At 37.6% G+C, this 16,956-nt stretch overlaps 1 protein-coding gene across 1 annotated transcript; it reads left to right on the forward strand.

Moving 5' to 3' along the window:
- The first annotated feature begins 1,636 nt into the window (after positions 1-1,636).
- Positions 1,637-16,295, forward strand: LOC111869649. Its single transcript, XM_023861315.2, has 3 exons — positions 1,637-1,765; positions 9,715-9,973; positions 15,056-16,295. Exons 1-3 carry the CDS (start codon positions 1,652-1,654, stop codon positions 15,127-15,129), a joined length of 447 nt encoding a protein of 148 aa, XP_023717083.1. The 5' UTR covers positions 1,637-1,651; the 3' UTR covers positions 15,130-16,295.
- The last annotated feature ends 661 nt before the right edge of the window (positions 16,296-16,956 follow it).

A 16,956-nucleotide genomic window follows, 5' to 3' on the forward strand; every position in this document is an offset into this window, starting at 1 on the left:
GAAGTGTTATGTAAGCGACTCTTACTTTTTCGAGTCTCCTTGTTTCCTTACTGTCCATCAGTCTGTGGGCGTATCCTGTCGCTGTATTCACTGAACTCATTTTGATGATGTGATATTGCGTCTCATTACTAAAATGTACAGAAATACGTATTATGGACGAAAACTGAGAAGTTGAAAGTAAAAACATTTAAAATGGTTAAAATCTAATTATTTTCAATTTTCCTGATATCCTGTCATATTAAAATTATTTCTTCTATCCCCAAACTCCACACGTCTTCAACCTCTTTATTAGATAGACTCAGTGATCACCTCTACACTTTGGCTGCTTTATCCCTGTGATTGAACTAATTATTTATTGTAAAGTACACAGAGTAGAATTTGACGAAGTGACGAACCGGAATCGAACCCATAGTCCGCAGGTCTTAGCGTTTTCTAGCTGAGATATCTCTGTACATTTTCTGTTGAAATTTGTTAAATACGTATATGTACATTGCGATTATACGAATATCGAAACACTAGGTTATAGTGGGAAGTGCTTCAAATTACAAAAAACAACTGATCCATATATTTTATGGAGTACGTGTTCAGTGAGTGCGGGAGCACAAAGACATACAGTTTGAGTATCGATAGAACGTCCTAATAAAATCAACGAAACGATGTAGAATCGATGGAATGCCAATGGTGTGAGGCGGGTCGTGAAACGGAAGTGCACAGGAATTGAGAACAGCCTACGGATGAATGAAGAACAAAATCAGAACAGGAAACGGGTGACAATGAACGTAAAAATATGAAACGTAATTATAACCGAGAGAAGCAGGATAGGACCGAAAGTGGTCACTTTGTAGGTCTTCACTAAATAATGCCTGATGGAATTAAGGTTGACTTTTTGAGAAAAAGACCACATTTCCTTCATGTAAATTCGAATCGTTTAAAAATTGTTTTGAAAATATTTCATTATTTATCGTTTTGTAACAGAAGAAAAACAATAGCAAATTCGAGATAAATTTCAACAAAAGACATTTGTGTATCCGAATATCAAAATTGGCGAACGTAAATCTTATGCATTTGTTATCATTTTTTTATATAAGGACAGAACTTCATTGTATGAGAGTAGGCCCTAGTTTTAAAATTGTGTTACTCATCTAATAGCCTGTTCCCATTTTCAGCTTTCCCGGCAGAACACACAATATTAATATTTCTGAGACATTATAATATACACGTATTTTTTTTTCAATTTTAGCTTCCGAAGTGAAGGATCCATCATTAGCGTGATGTTACTGGTGTTATTCCAATTATCAGCTCTCGAGACAAAATCTCTGTCTACCTATGATCCTACAGTCCTTTGGACGTCAGCTGCTTTTTCAGTTTCTTAATCCTACACACAGTTTGCAGGACTCCTTGGACGGGGGATCAGCCGTCGTAAGTTCGCTACCTACATACAGATCAACACAAACAGAATAAACGCACATAGATATCCATGTATCGACTGGGATTCGAACTCACGACCCCAGTGTTCGAGCGGTCGAAGTCGATTCATGCCTCAAATCGCGAAGCCACTGTAATTGGCCTCGAGGCAGAACACTCCCCATTAAAATAAAGTTGTTAATATAAATATTTGTTCTCGTTTCCAGCTTTCCCGACAGAGGATCCAATGATCGAAGGAGTGCTGTCAGCATACTCCATCGGTGATTACGTAACTGCGAATTGCACGTCGGGAAAATCCAGTCCCACAGCCGTCCTTGCCTGGCAAATCAACGGCGCCCAGGTAAGTACTGTCGATTTGAGCGCATTTCTACCCCAGACAATCGTTTCACGCCACAAATATTCATACAGAAGCTCAGTCAAATTTTCATTACGTTCTTAACAGAAACTCGAGATAAAGGCTACTCAGGTTTCAGGCACAACAAGAGGTTGCCATGATAAATAATAGAAAGAAAGAAAGAAAGAAAGAGGATGAAATAGGAGATCGAAACAAGGGAGAAAGGAGGCAAGGTTGGATAGAGAGACTGGAAGAATTCAATAAATGTGCGGTTTAGAGGGGAAGAAGCACACATTTCTCATTTACTGTACTATTGCATTCGCCAGCAGAAACTGAGGAATCTACTAAAGCCTGCAGACATACACGGTCACCGGTCATCGAAATATAGCATAAGTATCCATGTTTATATTTGCCTTCTCTCTGAACTGATATTTAGCCTATAGACCTAAATAGACCAACAAGGAACGTTATGTCAGTAAGTATAAACGTGACAATGCAAAATTGGTGGGATAGCCAGAAACAAAAGACCACTGGAATGACCAAGGCGTACGCGGATGAACAATATTAAAATGGATCTTAGAGAGATAGGATGAGATGGTATGAATTTGATTGATCTGGCTCAGGATAGAGACCAGTGGAGGGCTCTTGTGAACACGGTAATGGACTTTCGGGTTTCATAAAATGCTGGGAAATTCTTAAGTAGCTGGAGAATTTGGGGCTTTTCAAGAAGGGCCCAGCTCCATGAGTAAATAAGTAAGTGCTTGAACCAAAATATTAGGCCAAGCGTGAGTTATACCTCCCACCAGAGCCTGTCTTATCTTAAGAGAGACTGAACCCCGCTCTGTAGCCTCAGGTGGCTTCCGCCTCGTTGAGCAAGTTGTTGGACGCAGGCTATGATGTCAGGAAGGAAGTACTGTATCAGACAAGACGGTAATTAAACAGAAAGAACGGCAGGGGCATTGTTTCTTACGTAAACAACTCGCATGTTAAACAGCCACGCTGTGTAAAGGGTCTGCTGAGTGACTGGAAGTCAAGAGGCCTTCGTGTTCCTGTTTGTTTCTAACGAACGGATGTCTCTCGCGCCAATTCTGTGTACTTTGTGAAGTTTACGTACCGCAGACTCATCTTAAATTTAAAACCCAGAATATGTTGTAATAATTAAAATACTTCCATTAAGTGGGTTTGGGTTCAGAGGTGCCACAACTTGAAAAGTTATTTGTACATGTAATCAGACTAAAGCAATTTTGACACTACAAGTTAAAATGAACATCGAAAATTATATGTTTCTCAAACAATAAAAGAAAGTGTTAGATATGTATCGTGTATTCATTGGTATCACCTGAAAAAAAAAACACTTTTAGAGATGCCTAATGCTAAAGTTTTCCCGTCTAGAAAACCTAAATTAACGGCCGTGTGGATTCGTGGCGCTGACCACGCGACACCCTCTATCCGCTAAAGTTGGCACTAATTTCGCCGACAAGCAGCGGTCGATCGGTCAGTATAGTTCACTTGCGAACTAAAGCCACGGAGTTAGTTAAGTTAATGTTAAAGTTCTGAAACCCATCCAAAGAAATTCAAAACAAGGGAGTAAGGAAATTATTAAGTGGCACAAATTATTAGTATGTAAAACCAAATTGGAAGTATAAGAAGAAAATAACGCGTAACGTCTGTCATATCCGAGGATGCCGCGCAACGTTGAAAGTATCTCTTGATGGGTGTACGTACATTCTATGTACATAAAACATTACGTTTCAAATTAATTAAATATTATTGAGGATATGAAGCCTTGTCAAGTTGCGTTGTTTACTTATTTGTGGTTTTTTAATGACGCTTCGGAAGCTCATTTCCCTGCACAGTGCTGAATAATGGGGTCATTTGTGAATAATAAATTTTGAAAGGATATTGGATGTCGTGATTGTGGTATAATTTGAAGTACTCTGCAGGAATTTTCTTTGAGGTGCTGAGGAAAATTGCCGAAAACCTGTCAGTTTAAGCTCTCCCTGAGCTGAGAATTTAATAGATCTCCTAATTTCGATACAGGGCCGCGACATTCAGTGACCTTGTTGGATACTGAAGCAGAGACCGGGATATCACGTGACATCAGCAGAAACGAATTTCAGTAGGCGGTTAAGACTAATGATTTGGAATGGAAGGGTTCAGTAGACGAAGAAAATACTGTACAGAACTATAAGGTTTATTTTGGACTCTATACATCGTCTGGTATATATAAGACAATAAACCACAACGTTTCGGAGACTGGAACTGTCTCCGTCTTCAGGTGGATGGGGCAAGATAGACCTACTCAGTTGGGCCCGTTAGAAAGTGCTAGTCTCAATCACTGGACAAACCCCGGTGAGTAGACCGGGTATATATACCAGACGATGGATAGAGTCCAAAATAAACCTTATAGTTCTGTACAGCATACACCATCGTCAGAATACTTTAAAGTCGAAGAAAATACTGTTCAGAGGAGAGCCTGAACTATTGCAGTGTCATATTCATATAGAAAGAACAAAGAAAACAGACCTTATAACCAATTCTCTTAGCACGAACTGGATATCATGTAAGAAGGAATAAAATTAATAATGGTAATAATGATATTTGCAATAGGTGTAAAGGTACGGGGCAAAAGTATAAACACATGTAAAAAAAAACAACAAAAACTCCGTGATTTTAGTCAGCAAGGGAACTATACCGACCGAGCGACCGCCACTTGTCGTCGAAGTTAGTGCCTACTTTAGCGGATAGAGGGTGTCGCGTGCTCAGCGCAACGGATCCCACGACAAAAATACGTGTACAGCAAAAATAATATTTTAACTATGTAAACGTAAAAGGAAGTAAAAGAAAGGGAATGAAAAGAAGAAATTAGAGAATGAACGCAGTTTCTTAAGAGTTATATCTTCTGGGACCTTTTATAGTTCTTTGAAAGTCAACCAACGATTCGGAATATTATTTCGCCTCTACATTCAGGTCCTTGAATTAGTTAAGCAAGAAACCCGCGTGAATATGATGCCAAGTAGAGATGTTTGCTACCTGCGAAAAGGCTTCTTAACAGCCTCTGTGAGATTATCAAATCCTACAATGTAGCCTCTTAACTGCTCTTTCAAAATTAATATTGTGCAGTGTACAGCCGTTTCTATACAGTGATCGCCAGATAGGCGAAAAAAGAATGGTGTTATGAAACCCGTTACTAGGCAACGGATTTGTAAACACGTTTTCATGGCAACGAATACGCACGCATCTTTAGATTTACTGTAGAGAACTGTGTTTTATAGTCGGTCCGTATAAAGATGTTATAAGAAAGATAACTGGGGCGAACAAGTCAGTTGAGTGAGATGAGTTTTGTCGAGAGGCTGACAAGAGATGGCGCTGTTGTTCAGTTGTCGGTTCCCTTGTGGGACTCTTACCGAGGAGTAACGACGTGAGCACAGAATGTAAAGAATGTCAATTGTTCAGAGCTGTTACCAAGCAAAGGCTAGTAAAGACATAGCATTCTGGAGAAGACTTAGTCTATAGTAGCTTGTAAAGTGTGAAGATTAGCGATAGTGCTGTAATTACTTGTAGTTCTGAGTGGTGTGTATAAGTGGTCAATAAATCCATTCACTAGTCTACACCCCGTCTATAGCGACACGCTCATAAATCGCGATAATATAAACAGAGAGAAATGGAGGATTGTTCTGACGTTGCTTTTTAAATACCTGCGATATATTCTTTACTCTTACTTAGCATAAAGGACAGGGCTTATTTATGAGAATTATGAGATATAAAGACAATTACAATTTTGTTTGTAAACTTATTAAAGCGTATATCTTACCGGTGATTTTTGTAATATTTTGCTTTGTGTATTGAATACCTGAATTTTATAGTTTCCCAGTCTTGTTTGACAAAAATTGAAATATTATACAAAGAGGACAAAAATGTATATTATTTAGCAACTCTAATTTTAATAATTTTCCAGACCCAGAAATTGGATTTTTAATCAGATATCTCTAGATTCATATGAGAACTCATGCTTTATGGAACATAATCAAAATCAAATTAGTCTTCTAGATTTTGCTGTTGCACAAAGCTTAATGCTCACATGCATAGGTCTCGATTTGTATCGTTGTTTCTTGGAGGATAATTGAGATGCAAATGTTCTGCTGAATTTGTAATTGATTTGCTGAAAAATTATGTATTTAATATTTTTTACATATCTATTGCTGAACGAAACTTAATAATGTGGAGCTATATAGTTCGCGCTCTTCATCAAATAATGCTAGAGTTTAACATAGCATGTTTCACGTTAAATGATACAAACTCCGTCCTAACTGCAAACAATATACATTTATATGTCTTTGATCTTGTTCTTTCTACACTACATGTTTCGGCCTCTATCGGCCATCATCAGGTGTATACTCTTAACGTTGCTGCCACACTGAACCCAGTCTAAAACTTAACATTTAAAAACACAATGTCACGTTCTTCGTATTATCAACATCTACATCGTTGATATGTGTTAGCGTTGCAGTGTAGCAGTTTCCGTTTACAATTCATATATCTATAAATGCTTTTTGTGTGACAACTGTTTACAATATTATATTTAATGTTTAATATTTAACGTTTCACGTATTGAAAAATTTTTAAAAAAAAAGTTCTGCTGGGAAACCCAGTTGTCACTATGGAGACAGAGAAGTACTTGAATGGTAAGGTGACATTATATAGAGACGAAGTTAACAACACAAGATTTGTAGGACTGGAAGTTTGCAATATGAAATCAAGTTTTACTAGTTGCACTCAGAAAAACATTTTGTTGTACATTATACATCACACCTTGTTTCTATAATGAAACATTCTAACAATATCTTCCCATTTACACATATATGTCTGAACTTCCCTGACGCGTATATACAAACCCTGATCGATGGCGGAGTATGGAGAACAAGGACGTGCTGTAGAATTATGTCAACAAACAAACAAACTCCGTGGTTTTAGTCCGCAAACGAACTATACCGACCAAGCGAGCGACCGCAGCTAGTAGGCGAAGTTAGTGCTAACTTTAGCTGATAAAGGGTGTCGCGTGGTAAGCGCAACGAATCCGCACGGCATTTAATTTCGGTTTTTAGACCGGAGCCGCTACTATTCCATTCAAGTAGCTGCTCAATTATCCTCACGAGGCTGAGTGGACCCCTTTCCAGTAGAATAATATCGAACAGATAATTTATCGATATAAAGGTGGTGAAGATTCGATATCAGATTCTGTTTATAAACTTAAGGATATCTCCTCTTGTCATGAGTGCACGTCACTTTGAAAGGAACACAAATATAACGAGTGATTTCTGCTGGCGGTGGGTTACGTTTGTGTTCTACAATCTGGACAGATTGCTCTTCTTCTTCTTCTTCCCCATCAGGATACGCTGAAATGCGGGTTGGTCCATTAGGAGCTTACTCCACTCTTCCCAAGACGTCTCTGAAGTACTGGGATCTCAAACAGTGCCCACACAATGCCCGACAGATCGGAGCAGCAGAGCGTGTAATTCTGCAGACTTGTTCTCGATCCCTTCATGCAAATGGTTCGATTTGGGACCCACCTCCAGCTTTACTGAGAAATTTAGAATCACCAATTTTGTAAGCCGGCCACGGTAGCCTAGCAGTCTAAAGCTTGAACTGTCTTCGCTCGCTCGGAACTCGCGATCATTTATGTATGCGTTTATTCTGTGTCTGTGTTGTCCTGTGTTTAGGTATATGCCTTGCGAAGGGATGATCACTAGTCCAAGAATTTCTACCGTCTGTAAAATAATCATCAAATTGAAAATTTTGTCCTATGCTCCAAAGTGGGAGCAATAGGAGAGGAAATTTATTTTGTAAAACTAGAAGATTCCAAAAGACTATCTTCTGAAAGAATATGAAATTTTTATGGAAGGAATATGGCTGCTAGGGGTATATAGAGGTTATTTTGATTCGTAGGATGTTTGAAAAACAAATTCATGTTATTTGATTTCCGCCTTGATTCGAACCAAGTACGTGTATTTTCCGATCGAGAAACAGCGAAAACATATGAGAAAACTTCTCAAAGGGATAACTCAAGTGTTCATATAAGACTACGTCAAGGACATAAGTTCATCAAACTCCGTGGCCTGTAGTCCGCAAGCGAACTATACCGACCGAACGACCGCCGCTTGTCGGCGAAGTTAGTGTCAACTTTAGCGGACAGAGGGTGTCGCGTGGTCAGCGCAACGAATCCCCACGGCCGTTAGTCTCGGTTTTCTAGACCGGAGCGGCTATTTCCTTGAAATAGCTCCTAAATTATCCTCACAAGGCTGAGTGGATCCCGTTCTAGACCCACTACTTCTCAGAAAATCTGATAGCGCCGGAAATCGAACTCAAGACCTCTGTATCTGTAGCCAGAAACTCTGACCACTGGAACACACATGTGGTCAACATAAGCTCAGCTCTGTTAATAATACGAGTATTATGAAAATATCGTTATTGTGATGAATAGAGTTTGCGCTCCTTCATCATCTAATTTATAAACAAGAATTATACTTTTATCATTGAACGGTAATTGAAGTCATCGTCCTGATTATATATGAAATTAGTCCTTAATCATTTGTAACTGGTTTAAAATTATACTGAAATGTGATTTATATTCTGTTCTCTCTGCTCCGATACTGTATATTCACTGCTGATTTGGTTTTAAAGTTCGAGAATTGCTGATGTAAGAGACGAGAGGTTTCGTTGCGAATTTATATCATTTCGGCCTCGATGCTGAGAAGTGATTTATCGTTGCTTGTTTTCAGTAGCACTTCTATGAGAAACTTTGAAAGCAAGTTTGTTATAGAACCATCAGTTCCTATTCTAAGCCAATGTAACCAAGAGTGACATAACATGCATCCCTGATAGTATAATTATGATTATAATCGAAAGGATAGTCCTCTATTGCATAGTTTTAGTAAGGACCTACATACTAACAAAGCTGTAGAAAGAGCAGTTAGAGTAAATTCGGTTCAAGTAGCAATAAGGCTTTTGCGAATGTTTATTCTGAAGTATGCTCTTTAGATCAGTGTCCATCTTATGAAGATTGTAGTCATTTGGTTGGTCAGTAATACCGTCTTCTTTTACGGAGCCCTTACTAGCCTGAAACTGGGTCCTAATATGGGTAAATAGAATAAAATTCCCAGGTTTTAAATATTACTGTTTCAACGTTATAATCCCATCTGTACCCAGTCTTCCAAGTGGTCTCTCACATTCAGGTTTATCGAACAAATATTATATGCAATTCTCAAGTATCCACTGTGTGTTTCATACCCCGTTCATATTTTTATTGTGAAGGTACCCTCCTGCAAGTGACAATATTTTCCTCCGTGCTTCTGTCAGCCGAACAATATTTTGCGAAGTGCATAAATTATAGAACTTCTCATCATGAAGATTTCTCCCCCTTTCTCTAATTCCCCCTCAATTGGGTTCAAACATTATCCCAATACGCTGCCCTTTAGCACTGTTAGAATACGACAGTGTCCAACTGTCCCATAAACATGTAGAGAAAGCATTGCAATCGTAAAATATAAGTAGGAATACAGGCCTTGGATTCCTTAATACACACATTTAAGAATTTGTTCTATACCAGTGACAATGTATGAAAACTTCGAAAACAAATGCTCCCAATAAATATCTTACCTTTAAGTGCCGTGCTGTGGAGGCATCATATCTTTTAACGGCGGTGACAAAGTTCTTTCACTTATCTCTCTAACAAGGACACACATTACAGTCTTTCAGTTAGGCGATCGGGCCTGTAGGTGCGAGAGAAACCATTCTTCTGCTGTGCACCTCAGTTTATTGCATCATTTGACTTGAGGTTGCCTTTGATTTGTGTGGTCATGGCTACAAATTCATACCGATAATTCCTCCCCTGCTGCGAAGTGAGTCTGCCATCAAACTGTCCATCTAACCATCAAGGGATTTCTTTGTTGTTTCAGGCAGACACGTGGGTATGGGAGTACCACGAGGGAGCTGATGAGACTGACTCACAAGGACTACACACCAAGACAGTGGGGCTGCACTTCCAGATCCAGAACTCCCACTTCATCAACAGCGGGGGAGGTCTCATTTCCAGAATGGAGATCCGCTGCACAGCCACCGTGGGTGGCAGGACCCGCCACAAGGCGGTGTTCCCCAGTCTCGCAAGGGCTCTCACCTCCAATAAACTGGCTCAGGAGAGGTTCCGGAACTCTGCAGGTAAGATGTACGCCACAGAATTCCCAGAAAGGGGATCCGCTGCACAGCCACCGTGGGTGGCAGGGTCGCCACAAGGCGATGTTCCGCCGGAGATAGTGGCTAGCTCTATCTATTGGACCCAACTAAGCAGGTTTCACCTGAGGACGCGGACAGGATCCAGTCTCCGGAACGTTGTGTTTTAAAAAAGAAACAGGACTGTTTTTTTATTAAAATGGACAAGACGATGGATAATGTCCAAAAACATAACACTTGTAGCAATGTCCCATCGTCACAAACTTTTAATTCTTATGATCGATATGGCATCTACTGAAGATTAACTACATATCCTCACAAAGGATTAAAATATAACCTATATCGTAAACCAAAAACGTGGATAAAAACCATAGCATTCGAAGCAGACATAGTTATAAGAACATTACCCGAGGAAAACCAGGCCTACATGAGACAATTAGTGGCAAATAACATCCAAAAATTAATAAGTAAACAAAATCAAGAAAGAAAAAAACGAAACACACGAAAGGAGAACACACAGAATGGCACACAATAAAGAATATTAAACAGAAATTAATCGATAACAAAAACTGATAAAGGCAACACACTAATTATAGTAAAGAATGATAATTATATTAATAAATTAGAAAACTATTAATAACAATAATTTCACAGTACTATCATACGATATTGGTCGGTCACGGTAGCCGAGCAGTCTAAGGCATGCACTGTCTTCGCTGGCTCGGAAGTCGGGATCGTGGGTTCGGATCCCACTTATTTTATGGATGTTTGGTATTTGTGTATGTGCGTTTTCTCTGTGTTTGTGTAGAGGTAGAGGCCTTGCGACGAACTGATCACACGCCCAATGGATCCTACCGATTGCCCAGGATATAGTAAACTGAAGTGAAACGGAAAGTTTCGTGGAGGTAGCCAAGGCTGTAGCGCCAAAGGGAGGGGGGAGAAATCACACGATATTACTAAGAAACAGCAACAGAATATACGGAATTGCGTTAACAATAGCAAAATACATTATAAAACCCAGTAGCAAATGGAGATATGTACGAGTATATATGAATCCCTGCGAGCCACATATACACGGAGCTATCATCATCATCATCATCATCATCATCATCATCATCACTGGCACGACGGCCCTTTGTGAGCCCTGGCCTTCCTCGGGATTGCTCACCATTCTTCTCCATTCGATGCTACATTCATCCAGTTCTTTACACCCAAAATTCTTGTGTCCTGCCACACACATTCTTCCCATCTTAACCTTGGTCTTCCCACTCTCCTCTTTCCTACACGGAGCTATAAAATTGCATAAACAAGAGAAATCTCTACATCCAATAATTAATTGGATAGACAGCCCTGGTTACAAACTAGCCAGGTATCTAGACATAATATTGCACAACGTCTTACAGCATTTAATGTGCAGAATACCAGCATACTGCTAGCTTATTCACTGAAGCTTATCTAAACAAATGAAGATATATGACTGCGCTCATTTGACATTGAAAACCTGTACACAAATATTTCAATATGCGAAGTCCAAAACATAGTGAAAAATATTATGGATAATAATTATAACATCTCACAGGAAAGGAAAGTAGAATTATAAATTTACTAAACACAATTTTAGAACAGAATTATATCGAACACAATGGAAGGTGGTACAAACAGAACGATGGTCTAGCAATGGGAGCACCAACATCGGCAATCCTAATAGAAATATTTATACAACACCGCTAACACACAATAATCGTGGACATTTTGAAGAAGTTTCAAATCAGAGTTATCATAGGTATGTCGACGGCATACTAATCATATACAACACACGCATAACTAACATCAGTAATGCTTAGAAGAATTCAATAAGATGCGACCCAGAATCAAGTTCACAATAGAAGAGGAAGTAAATAACAAAATTAATTTCTTGGATATATCCATTGCAAAGGCCCATCTTAAGTTACAATTAGGAATCTGTAGTACACCTACAACCACAGACTTAATCATACACAACGAAAAAACTGCTATAAATATCCTCATTAACCAAATGAATAAATACCCAATTAGGCACAACACCAAAAATAACAAAAAAAAAACTATCATAAAAAGTGTACTAGATAATAATAATTATTCACATAATACCACACAACAGGAACACCCGATACAGAATAGCAAAAAGAAACAGTAAATTGGTCACATTCACTTTCGTCAGGCCAGATACTGGAACAATTACAAAATTAATCAGGAATACTGAAATTGGAATATCATATAGAACTAAGAATAATATGAAACAATTGTTAAGAACAAAAGAAAAGAGCAACGAAAAATATAACTTAAGTGGTGTGTATAAGTTACAATATGCTGATTGTCCACACAACTAGGCAGGCAGATGGGGCGAACGTTCAAAACTAGATTCAAAGAGCACATAAGAGACGGACAGAACTCTATGTGTGCCCAACATTACGTCTACTAGATACCAAACATGAATACGTAACAATGGAGAAAACAGTGAAAATCCCGCAAATAGAAAAGAAAAGTCAGATGCTGGATGCTTATGAGAGATTTCACATATACGAAATCAGCAGAGAGAACATGCAATTAAACGACAGTTTTATGGAAACATGTACTCTTTCACACGACATAATAATAACTGCCTACCAAAATATAGGAAATGGAAAACAACAACCAGACTAACCCATCCTACCACACGTACACACACCCCTACTATAACCTCCCCTCCCCTTCCTACCTATAAATTGAGAAACATAACGCGTGTTAGAAGACCAGTTCCAGTCTGACATACAACGGGGTCAGACGTTCAAACACGGAAGGTGGATAAACCCATAAAATAGTAAGTAGAAAATATAACTTAAATGTAAATAATCGAGCAATAAATCGAATAAAGCCAACCAATACTAAATCTAACAAGAAGGGAATAATGACAAAATATTTATTCTAAATAACATATTAACTATTACAGCAGAAAACCAGACCAGGAAACATAGAAATAAACAGCGCGGATCATCACAACAGCTAGTTCTGAACAATGCGACTTCTCCGTAAGGAAGTCAAATGGGAGTAGAAATAAAACAAACTAGACCACAATCAAAACAACAACAATCATAGATAACAACACATTGTAGTGCCATAATTCCAATGATGGACACCAATATGAGTAATATTTATGTATGCGATATTTAAACACGACATAACGCACAACATTTCAGTCCATCATCCGGCTGTATTTTATAGCTTAAAAGTTGTATTATTTCTGTATTGTCTTATTTTCTTATAGGCTACTTCGTGTACTTCTTTAGGCACCCATTAATATAAAACCTTTAATACATTTGTAATATATTTACAGGAATAGTATTAACTCTAACGAAATACTGAATATATTAACTATGTATGAAGTCAGATATATTAATAATAATTATGTTGTAATATAAGAATTTATATAATACGCAGTTCAATAGATGTTAGTGTGTACTGCCCGATGATGGTTTAATAAGCCGAAACATATAGCACATTGGCATATCATTAAGACCAAAATACTCATTATACAGTGTAAATATGAAAGAGATTTTGATAGCTGTGTTGAGACAAAGAAACAATAATTGAATTATTTGAATATTCCATAACAAATACCGCCTCTGCGGTCTAGTGGTCAGAGATCCAGCCTACAGATCTAGAGGCCCTGGGTTCGATTCCCGGCGCCACCAGATTTTCTGAGAAGTAGTGAGACTGGAACGGGGTCCACTCAGCCTCGTGAGGATAACTGAGGAGTTATTTCAAGGAAATAGCCGCTCGGGTCTAGCAAACCGAGATTAACGGCCGTGGGGATTCGTTGCGCTGGTCACGCGACACCCTCTATCCGCTAAAGTTGGCACTAACTTCACCGACAAGCGGCGGTCGCTCGGTCGGTATAGTTCTCTTACGGACTAAAACCACGGAGTTTGTTATTTGTTTATTCCATAACAAACGGACGCTTTGTTGATGATATGACGAACTGTCATCTAATATACTTCATGGAATTGTAAAATAATAATGTGATCATATCACGAAATATGTATTCACTCGCTCTTTTGAGAGGGGTGACTATTGAATGTAGTCTTGCTCAAAGAAGTTTCCTGCTTGATTGTTCGACTTGTTTTATAGAAATGAGTTTCGTGATCCGTAAAAGGAAAAAGGGCCTATATCATGCATTATATTCTATTTAATTAGAACGAGAATGTGTTTGTAGAATTGGCAGTGTCGTGTCACCTGTTTTGTACTCCTGAATGAAAGAAATGAACTTAACATAAATCAATCTGCGAAAACGAATTTCCGGTGTAAGCTTACCTTAAAGTTCCTATGTATTTTAGAGCGGTATAACTACTTATTTCAACTTCAGTACAGACTTAATGGGGCACGCGGTAGCGTAGTTGGTTTTGATACTAAGCAAGAAGATCGGTGGTTCGAGCTCCGATGAGGTGGATTTCTTTTTCAATTGACCTAATCCTCCCAGTCTCAATGTGGCACTGGGGTCGACTCAGCCTCTAGAAGAAATGAGTACCAGGAATATTCTTGGATATAAAGGGATGCCTGCGCGTAAAGCTGACAATCTAACCGCCATCTGTGAGCAGATTTTCTAGAGAAAATGTGGGAGCCTCCTCGTCTCACAAACCTTCGGGCCTTCACGCCCTGTTATTTTGAGTTATTTTTATACTCACCTTTAGTGTATTAGTTATACTTGCAGTGTCTTGACTTATTATGATATTTAATAACATTTTAAAGTATTAAAGTTACAATTTTAGTGAAAAATATATATTTTAGGTGTACTTTGCATCATTGTTGCATTATTGACGGTGTATTTGAACAATAAGGATGATGCCTCAGTGCAGCAGGATGCTGAATTATAATAATGGGATGGAAGCCTATTCACTCAAACTAAAGATAAAGTTACCGAAAATGTATACTTCATTTATGTCACCCCCCAAAATTTTGTGCTAACTTTTCGTGAATGGTATTCACGGCTTCTTGTGGTTTTAAGATATGTCCTGCTTCCTGTGTAGATTTTAATGCCTTCGTAAATGTTTGCAGGTTTGCTGGTGACGTCATCGCTGAACATTGTTTTTGTGTTTCTTACGTCATTCCATATGGTGTATTCATCCTGACGTTAGAGCGAATACAAGGTGAGAAATAAAATTTGTGACATCATCACCAGTTATAATCACATCAAGATATACACATAATCAACTAATTCCCTTCCACACTAAAACAAAACAGTACATATTAACGGTGATTTTGGAATTTGTTGTACTATTAGAACTGAACAGTTGCACAGCAACAAAATTTAGTGCTTGAATTTCTGAGTGTGTTAAGTACGTGTTCTTGGAGAGGAGAGAGAATGTGTTGTGTGCTTTCAAATCAAATACTCGACATATTGAAGTTATATTCGATAAGAAGTATAAAATTTTGTCCATGATATGTTATTGTAAATATGTGTTTTTCATAGGAAAGGACATTCATGAATGAAAATATATGTTTGTTGTGTGAAATTTGCTTCTTGCATCAGCTCGTAATAATGTTGAATGTACTACCCTATGAGGTCAGTAATAATATATGTAATTATTTTAGCTCCGCCTACCATGTTAGTTCTAGACTTCAAATTTATTTGATGTGTCTGGAAATCAAAATGTCAACGGCGCCGTCTTTATAAAAGGACATTCTTCTAAAATTTGAGCACAGTAGTTCTAGGCATAAGATGCAATTCAGATAATTAACTAAGGGCACATGTTGAAGTTCAATAGAGTCTTCTAATTTATATGGAACATAACTTAAATTTACATTATTTTTTTCTCACGTCATATTCTTAAATTGTAAACAGTTTATGTAAAAAATATTGTTATATTGAGGAAAAAATATCTACTCGTAACACAGTGTTATAGGTGGCTTATTAATTCTTATTAAGAAAAATTCAGACTCTTTATATTATTCAAAATATTTTCATATGTTTTAAAACAAGAGTCCTTTTGTAAAGAACCCGCAGATTAATATCTTCTCTAATTATGAAAATTCATGGAATATAATTGAGAGTACAAGATTAAGTCCGGAAAATGAAGACAATCTTGCTGCGAAATATTTAAGTAATTTATATTTTAAAAATATTAAATCATTTTAAAATAAGTAATATAATATTACTAAGTCATATATGTGAAGCAGCACTTATTACAGCACTATTCTATGAATGGTGGACGGATTTTTAAATGTTTAAGTCTCACAAAAAACTTTATATTTAATTTTCAGTTCCTCGCTTATTTATAATACAAATGTAATCGGGTTTTAANCAGAAGTTTTCAGTAGGTGTCTACAAAGAAGAAGGGAAATACACAAAGAACAAGTGCTAAAAATAAATAATATAATTAATATTAGGGTAAATAACGAAAACCATAAATATCATACAGGTGTTGTTAATGTATTTAATGATATCAGTTAAAGAAATGTATCGTCTATTAAACAATTCAGGTTATTTGTAGGCGACATTTTCCTCAGAAATGCATCTGCTTGAAAGATTAACTTTTGTGTGTTGGCTTATATAAAAAATTAAAAATTCTCCGTTTATCTGAATTGGTTCCTGCAAACTAAGGATATCGTAAATGGATGAGCAACAGTGTTTGTTCTTGAAGATAATAATGAGAAATGAAATATCGAGAAATAGCATCCTGGACTCAGATGTTGAAACATTTAATCAAATTAATGTGGCATCTTTATAACAGTAAATGAGTTGCGATATTTCTGTTGTTCATATCTCTGGAAAAAAATAGTGTATGTATAAAATTATATAAATTTTTCTTGTTTCTAACTTTAAGCTGTAAGATTTGACTATCGGTTTGGATGTTCAAGCTATTCCCCCAACCTAATACTTTGTTCAAGGATTTTAAGTACCTGTCTTGCGCAAGGATATGTAAAAACATATCAAAATTAAAACAGCTACATATTTC

Source organism: Cryptotermes secundus, unplaced genomic scaffold, assembly GCF_002891405.2.
Source record: "Cryptotermes secundus unplaced genomic scaffold, Csec_1.0 scaffold937, whole genome shotgun sequence".
NCBI classification, from domain to species: domain Eukaryota; kingdom Metazoa; phylum Arthropoda; class Insecta; order Blattodea; family Kalotermitidae; genus Cryptotermes; species Cryptotermes secundus.